Source organism: Cyprinodon variegatus, unplaced genomic scaffold (assembly GCF_000732505.1).
Source record: "Cyprinodon variegatus isolate N-32 unplaced genomic scaffold, C_variegatus-1.0 Scaffold798, whole genome shotgun sequence".
Lineage (NCBI taxonomy): Eukaryota > Metazoa > Chordata > Actinopteri > Cyprinodontiformes > Cyprinodontidae > Cyprinodon > Cyprinodon variegatus.
In genome coordinates this window covers 190,440-199,439 of record NW_015151251.1, presented here as the reverse complement: position 1 = coordinate 199,439, position 9,000 = coordinate 190,440, and the positions used below count along the sequence as shown (strand labels likewise).

The window sequence follows — 9,000 nt, the reverse complement described above, 5'->3', positions numbered from 1 at the left end:
GTGGAGGGATAAGCATCTCCTTGAAATTAGGTTTTGGAACTTGGGATGTCTGAAATATAGCAATGAATGGAATTATATTTCACCATATTACATGTTGCAATGGGTTACATTTTTAAATAAAAACTCTTGTGAAAATTTCATTTCCCTGTTTTTTGTGTCTTTATGAACGTTACTGTGCCTTTAAAGCGCCAAAAAAAAAAAATCGGAAAGAAGGTGTCGCGGAACCTTTGTTCGCACGTATTTCTGACGGACTGTTTTGAAGTTACCACAAGGGAAGTAATGTCCGTCAGATGCTGTATACTGCAGTTTACCCGAACCGTTTAGGCAGTTTGTTACAGAAATACCTGCTTGAATATCTTCCTCCGGCTTTTTGTCCAAAGTGAATGATCAGAGCACAGCTAAGATGTTCGCGGGGCTGCCGGAACTCGGGATAGCCAATGGCGAAGACTTAAAGGAAACTCTGACCAACTGCACAGAGCCTTTGAAAGCCATTGATCAGTTTCAGGTAACGTGAACAGCTCCGTTATTTGTCCAAAAACGGATTTATTTAAATGAAATCCTGAGAAGTCCTTACTCTTTAAATTCATTATTAATTCTAAAAAAATGCTATGCTAACCTTTGTTATAGATCTACTGGTAAAGACAGAATAGACCATTACAATGAACTGAGGAATATGTAGGAGAATGCTTTTTATTAGTCCAGGCCTTAAAACGAAAATGCTGGTTTTATAGCAGTATTTACTGTATTATATAACTGGAGTCCAAGAGTTAAGTATTTTGTCTCTGTAATGTAGTTGGCAAACATTTCATTTAGGTTTCAATTTCGCATATTAGTTTAGATTTAGGACCGACGGAGAAAGTTTTTAAGCAGAGCCAGTAATAAGCCATTATAGCTCATGTATAGATGATGTTTCTCTAGGTGCAGAAAGTCTGATTATTTCAAACCAAATAAATCTTTCTTTCTGTGAAATGAATAAATACTGCCTTAATACATTTAAAAAATATATATATTCTGTTAAATAAATAAATATCCCTAATGAAATAGACAAAATCTTAAAATATTTTAAACCTTATTTTATTCTATTATATTTGAAGATGTATTTATTACTTAATTTATTTTATTTAGTTATTTTTTATTTAATTATTTATTCATTTTATTATCTTGAGTTATTTTGTGACAGTTTTATTTTGTAAAGCTACTTTACTGTTTTTTTTTATAAGCTTATTTTATTTCATGTTCTTATAATCAAATGAGAAGGCAGGGTTTTATCTGTTGTGCGGCACTGGTTAGGATTGGCGGAGTCCCTCTGTATTGCAGAAACGTGAGTTATGTATGTAACTATGGTTCTATGAATCCCAGATAACCGCAAGAGGCAGTGCTTCATGCACTGAATGATCAATCTGCAGGTGAAAATTAGTAACAACAAAGTCACATGTGACCAACTTGCGATCAACATAAGTCTATATAACCATGTGACACCGGGAGTTCAGTCCCTACATCTTCTTGTGAGCCCAGCGAGACCGAGGGACTGAACTTTCTGGCGGTCATCCAGGATTTATAGAACCATAGTTACATACATAAGCCATGTTATATTTCATCCCTACTGACTGCCAGAGGCCGTGTTTAGAGCACTGAATGACGTATGCCAACAGGGTCCAGCAAAGGGACCAGACTGCCTACACAAAGCAAAGTATACATCCTCCGCTGTGGCTCCCGTCCGCTCCGCTCTGAGCTTGGAGATGGTAGAGGGCATGCGCCAGATGATTAAATTCAAAGCAGCAAAACATGCGGAAAAGATCCATGGTTTCCGCAGATCATTAAAAATAATTACAGTTCATTAATTTTTTTTTGGATTCTTTCATTTTATGGGATTTCGGTGTAACAATCAGCATATACCGAACCGAACCTGAAAACCGTGACCACGAAACCGTGAAATGCTCGAAGTCCAGCAAAATATGATTACATGTTTGTATCTGCATTTTAGTTGTGTCTCTCTTTAGATTGTGCATTATATACCATAAGTTTAAAACAAAATTAAAAAATACAACTCAAAAGACTATATTTATGTATAAACCCAAAGCCAAAAAGTTAGCTCCCAGAAGTAGGATCCCATTTCCCATGACAGATCAGGCACAGACGATTCTCTAAATTTTTTATTATGATTATTATTATATTCTTCTCTCAGTCAGCCTGAGTTCCTTCTGTTTTCAGACATTGTTCTTGTCCTGTCTGATTATTTTGCAAGGTAGTTCCTGTTTCACTCCTGACTTGCTGAACTGTTACCAGCGCCGCCCCTACAGATAAAACTCTGCCCCGTCGTTTAGATATCAGAACAGGAAATAAAATTAGCATAAAATACAAAAAACTGAGTTAAAAAAATAAAAGATTGAATATGTAAAGTAGCTTTACAAAATAAAAGTGTGGCAAAATAATACTCCATTATGAAATAAATAAATAATAAAATAAATACATTACCTAATTATTAAATCTTTGAATAAATAAAAATCTTGAAATATAATAAAATACAAATCATTGTAACATGTTTCATTTGTTTTATTTCATTAGGGATATTTATTTCAGTCAATATTTATTGAAAATGTATTAATAGCAGTACTAATTGAAATGGCTCTCCCTACTAATGCACCATCTACCTATATTGTAATAAAAATAATAAAAGGTATTCTGTTTAGTGTTGTGGACAAAATTTGGGTTCTCCATACAATGACAAATTTAAACATAATTCCTCAAGGAAGTTTACATTACAAACCAAATCCACCAGTGGAATAGGGTAGTGATTGTGTTCAGCTCACTGCTGTTGTGCACATCAACTGACCTCTGTATGAGTTATTTTTTTGTTTTTTATGACTACAGATGGAAAATGGCATCCTGCTCCCTACACTGCAGTCTGCTTTGCCCTTCCTCGACCTTCATGGAACACCTCGGTTGGAGTTCCACCAGTCCGTCTTCGACGAGCTTCGTGAAAAACTGATGGAGCAAGTGGCCGTCATTGCAGAGGGCAAGGATGAAGACAGGCATGTCTTGGCTAAGTTTGGAAGTTTGCTGAAAGGAACAATATGAGGGCCAATAGAAAACATGAGCCCACAATTTTAATGTTTCTTTTCAATGTTTTCCCAGATATGGAAAGCTTGAAGAGCTGTTGGAAAAGAGCTTTCCTCTGGTGAAAATGCCTTCCATACAGCCAGTGGTGATGCAGGTTCTGAAGCATCTCCCTAAGGCAAGTACTTATTTCAACAGTAACAAAGATTTAAACAAACATTTTCCACAAATTAACATTCCATCCATCCATCCATCCATCCATCCATCCATCCATCCATCCATCCATCCATCCATCCATCTTCTTCCGCTTATCCGGGGTTGGGTCGCGGGGGTAGCAGCTTCAGTGGGGACCTCACCAGGGAGACGTCCAGGAGGCATCCTAAGCAGATGCCTGAGCCTCCTTAACTGGCTCCTCTGGAGGAGCAGCGGCTCTACTCTGAGTCCTCCCCAGATGTCTGAGCTCTTCACTCTATCTCTAAAGGAGAGACCAGACATGCTCATTTCAGCCGCTTGTATCAGGGATCTTTTTCTTTCAGTCATGACCCAAAGCTCATGACCATAGATAAGGGTTGGAACGTAGATCAACCAGTAAATCAAGAGCTTTGCTTTTTGGCTCAGCTCTCTCTTCGCCACAACAGACCGGTACATTGCACACTTCACAGCAGATGCCGCACCAATCCGCCGATCTCCCGCTCTATCTTCCCCTCATTCTCAAACAAGACCCCAATAATACTTTAACTCCTCCACTAGGGGCAGTACATCCTCCCCAACTTGGGGAGCTTTTATTTCCTCCAGTCAGTCAGTAAATCTGTTGACACTGTTTATGTACAAACTGTGTGTTTAAAGTGTATATTTTAGTTAGCTGAAAAATTCTGGAGGTACAAATCCAAGAAGAATGTTAAGATGCTTTTAGTGATCAATTCAACTTTGGCCTTTAAGTGATTAAACATGAGAAAATGCAAATTTCAGTTTGTTTTCATTTAGTTTTTTTTAACTTTATATTTTAATTGTAGATATTTTCTCCAACTCCGACAAATTTAGGTCCCTCTCAATCAGACCAATGTAGGCTTGTCCCGATCCAATCCTTGTATCGGATCGGACGGCGATATTGGCAAAAAATGCGTATTGGCAAAGCATGTAAAAATGCCGATCCAGACTGCCGATCCAGTTTTTAAAAAAAATATCCGGTCCGTATTTTCCAGTTTCGCCGATTGAAACAATCCATTCCACTATTTTGCGCCAGTGTTCCCCGACTCCGGTCTGCATTTTCCAGAACACCTTCAACACACCCACAGGTCTTTTTGGGTCTGTCTCCCGGCCTAACCATTAAAACAGGTGAATTGGAAGATAGCGGGGAAAATGTCAGCCGTGTGGGATTATTTTATCCTGCACGATGTGTAGATGGAGACTAGGTGTGGAGGAGATTGGGCATTTTTGTGTAATAGTTTACTATTATTTGCACTGATTTTTTTTTTAAGCAGTGTCTTTTTTCAAGAGTAGAGTCCTGATTCTAAGTTAATAGACTATTTTCAACTCTTGTCTGTTTTGCATTTTTATTAAAACTTGCACCTTTAACTGTTTACAGTTTAACTGTTCACTGTGCAATTTCAGATTGCTATTCATAATTTTGTCCAGTTTGTGTTTATCTCTTAATAAACAGGTAAGTTTGTTGTTACCAATCATTGTGTTTTATTCAATCTCACCTAATTCAGCTGTCTAGATGTTATCAAGAGTACTAAAACCCTTTTCAACATGAGTCTTACAACTAAGGCTAAATACTTTAACTTAAACTTAAAGCTGCATATTAGCCAATATGCCAAAAAATGATTTTTAAAAACTTACAGACTTCAGATTTAAATACATGCTCGGATAGGCTGGTATCGGCCAGTATCGGTATCGGATCGGAAGTCCGAAAACAATATCGGTATCGGATTGGAAGTGCAAAAACCTGGATCGGGACATCTCTAGACCAATGTATAAATTCTAGCACCTAGTCAGACAGACTCATTCTAATATATTCAAGAGAACTGATGTGTCAGTTAATATCAATGGGAAACCATAATAACCATAATAGGGTGTTACCTTTGTTATAAGCGCCATGTTAGATTTATTCTGTTCTACATATTTTACTGTCAGCTGTTAGTGATATAAGAAATGGTATGTGCTAGGTCAGTTTCCTGAGAAAACAAAACAGCACTCTCCACATGTATGTTACAGCCTTATTCCAAATTGTAGTAAATGAATATCCTTCCTCTGCAGACATTACCCCTTTAGGACAATGCTTTTTTTTTATTGTTGCAAATATATTACAAATAGATAACTTAAAAAAAATCCCTTTATGTAAGTTTTCACAGCCTTTGCCTATTACTGAAATAAAGTTGTTCCCCCTTTGGCGGCAATTACATCCTCAAGTGTTTTTAAATATGATCCCTCAAGCTTTTGAGGGTCCTTGATCACTTTCTTGACTATGGTCCTTTTCCCCTAAATGTTCAGTTTAGAAAACCAGTCAGCACTTAGAAGAATCTCGATGGTTCCAATCTTCCTTTGTTAACAAGTGATTGAAGCCACTCTCCTTATTAGGACTCTTAGAGCATCAGAAATAATTTTGTATTGTAATTCAGAGACAAACCTGTCTTAGAGGTCAACAGACACATCTTTTAACTTTATATTTCATATTGGTTTACTGATATGCACTGTGGAAGTGTGGAACCTTATATAGACCGATGTGTGCCTTCCCTAATCATTACCTGAGCTGGATTTGATTTAAGATGGAGAAATATCTTACAAATAACATTTTAAAGATCAGCTCATGCTTTCCAGATACATGTAATTGCACAGAGATTTCCAACCTGCATGTATAAACACTTACTACAGGCCTCTGAAATTCATGTTGTCTTCAGATTGACTCAAGAACACTGCCTAGAAAAACATCCAGGAACAAGTTTGCATCAGTGCATAGCTGAATCCAAACTTTATATCCCCAGATGCAAAGCAAAGAATCAGATACTATTTTCGGCTGCCAGATATGTTAACTGTTGCAAGCCAACATGCCTCCTGTCTGGCAGTACAGTGGATGGCCGTTCCTCAATTCATAGAAATTTTTTATACATGTTTAAGCCAGAATGATTTGAAATTTGAATATGACTTCCCAACCATTTTTAAATAATAATATGTCATTTAGCAGTTTAACTTCAGCAGTCAAAGGCAGCTCTAAATAAATGGGTTTTTAACTCTGCCTTCAAAGAACTCAGGCTTTTAACACTTTTTCAGTTTTCTGGGAGTTAGTTAGCTAGTGAGAACACGGGCGGCAGAGTTTTGGATCAGCTGCAGCTTTCTGATGGACTATTAAGAAGAAGGTTCAAAATGTTTACATGCTTTTAATAAAATTAGTAATGGATGTATTGATGTTCTACTGCTGTTGAAAAGTGAACCATTAGATTTGTTACTATCTATAGTAACAAATCTAATAGTTCACTGTATGTATCTATTAAACCATAGCAATCTGAAAGGAGGGAAGGAAAAAGAGGGGAAATTTGCTCTGAATGCAGGAGTTATATCCCTATGGTAATAACTACACTACCGTTCAAAAGTTTGGGGTCACCCAAACAATTTTGTCTTTTCCTGAAAAGTCACACTTATTCACCACCATATGTTGTAAAATGAATAGAAAATAGAGTCAAGACATTGACAGGGTTAGAAATAATGACTTGTATTTGAAATAAGGATTTTTTTGTTTTACATCAAACTTTGCTTTCATCAAAGAATCCTCCATTTGCAGCAATTACAGCATTGCAGACCTTTGGCATTCTAGCTGTTAATTTGTTGAGGTAATCAGGAGTAATTGCACCCCACGCGTCCAGAAGCAGCTCCCACAAGTTGGATTGGTTGGATGGGGACTTCTTGTGTACCATACGGTCAAGCTGCTCCCTTGACAGCTCAATGGGGTTCAGATCTGGTGACTGCGCTGGCCACTCCATTACCGATAAACTACCAGCTGTCTGCTTCTGCTCTAAATAGTTCTTGCACAATTTGGAGGTGTTTTTAGGGTCATTGCCCTGTTGTAGGATGAAATTGGCTCCAATAAAGCGCTGTCCACTGGGTATGGCATGTCGTTGCAAAATGGAGCGATAGCCTTCCTTATTCAGAACCCCTTTTAACCTGTACAAATCTCCTACCTTACCAGCACCAAAGCAACCCCAGACCATCACATTATCTCCACCCTGCTTAACAGATGGCGCCAGGCATTCTTCCGGCATCTTTTCATTTGTTCTGCGTCTCACAAACACTCTTCTTTGTGATCCAAATACCTCAAACTTGGATTCATCCGTCCACAACAATTTTTTCCAGTCTTCCTCTGTCCAATGTATGTGTTCTTTTGCCAATCTTGATCTTTTTCTTTTATTGGCCAGTCTCAGATATGGCTCTTTCATTGCCACTCTGCCATTAAGCCCAGAATCCGCCTCTTCACTGTAGATGTTGACACTGGTGTTTTGCGCGTACTAGTTAATGAAGATGCCAGTTGGGGACCTGTGAGGCGTCTGTTTCTCAAACTAGAGACTCTAATGTACTTATCTTCTTGCTCAGTTGTGCAAGGCGGCCTCCCACTTCTTTTTCTACTCTGATTAAAGCCTGTTTGTGCTGTCCTCTGAAGGGAGTAGTACACACCATTATAGGAAATCTTCAATTTCTTAGGAAGTTCTCACATAGAATAGCCTTCATTTCTAGGAACAAGAATAGACTGTCGAGTTTCAGATGAAAGTTCTCTTTTTCAGGCCTTTTTGAGCGTTTAATTGACCCCACAAATGTGATGCTCAATCTTCTCAAAGGAAGGTCAGTTTTGTAGCTTCTGTAACGAGCTAAACTGTTTTCCGATGTGTTAACATGATTGCACAAGGGTTTTCTAATCATCAATTAGCCTTCTAAGCCAATGAGCAAACACATTGTACCATTAGAACACTGGAGTGATAGTTGCTGGAAATGGGCCTCTATATACCTATGTAGATATTGCACCAAAAACCAGAAATTTGCAGCGGGAATAGTCATTTATCACATCAGAAATGTATAGTGTATTTCTTTAAAGTTAAGACTAGTCTAAAGTAATCTTCATTGAAAAGTACAGTTTTCAACTCTAAGAGAGATAAATATTTGTTCCAGTTCAGGAAAGTGTATCGGCAGACTGAACTAATGTTACACCAGTCATCTTCAGAGCTTTCATTGCCGTATTACTTTGACGAGAATGTATTATTGTTCAGAATTATGAAGTAACAAAAAAAAAAAATATCATAGCACATTTTTTCTTAGTATTTTTTTTTTTTTCTTAAGATGATTACATGAAAAAACGATGATCATGACCCCATGGTCTAATTATTTTCTCCATGACTTATGCAGAAGTGATGGGGACTTAGTTTTAAACTCAACCAATGTGATGTTATGGACCTGTAGTGATTCTGACATTTGATTCATTGACAAGCCACTGACATAAAGCTTGGTGATTGCTACCCATGTAGTTCCGAGAAAGCCCTTTTTAAATTTACTTCTCACTTTTTTGTTTCAAGTGTCAATAACTTAAATAGATGTTTTAAATGTCTTTGCTAGCTTTGCATCAATTAGTTGAAAGGAAAAGGTTAACACCATCTTGTCTGACCATTACTTCATCCCACATCAATCTTTATTCAGGTACCAGAAAAGAAACTGAAGATGGTCATGGCGGACAAGGAGCTCTACAAAGTTTGTGCTGTCGAGGTAAAAAGACAGATATGGCAGGACAACCAGGCTCTGTTCGGAGACGAGGTATCCCCCCTTCTGAAGCAGTACATTGTGGAGAAGGAAGCAGCTCTTTTCAGCAGCGACACAACTTCTTCAGTCCAACACCAAAAGCACGGCGCCAGGGCGAGGTAGGGTGGACATATTTTAATTCACTCTATTAAAGGTGTGGTTTCATTT

General features: G+C 37.8%; 1 protein-coding gene across 1 annotated transcript in view; it reads left to right on the top strand.

Annotated features, from left to right (window-relative positions):
- The first annotated feature begins 254 nt into the window (after positions 1-254).
- nelfb (negative elongation factor complex member B) overlaps positions 255-9,000 on the top strand; it is a 25,505-nt gene continuing 16,759 nt past the window's right edge. The window contains exons 1-4 of the mRNA XM_015396429.1: positions 255-505; positions 2,872-3,032; positions 3,136-3,235; positions 8,734-8,919. Coding sequence (XP_015251915.1) covers positions 404-505; positions 2,872-3,032; positions 3,136-3,235; positions 8,734-8,919 — 549 coding nt within the window. The 5' untranslated portion in view covers positions 255-403. The remainder of the gene's footprint in view (positions 506-2,871; positions 3,033-3,135; positions 3,236-8,733; positions 8,920-9,000) is intronic.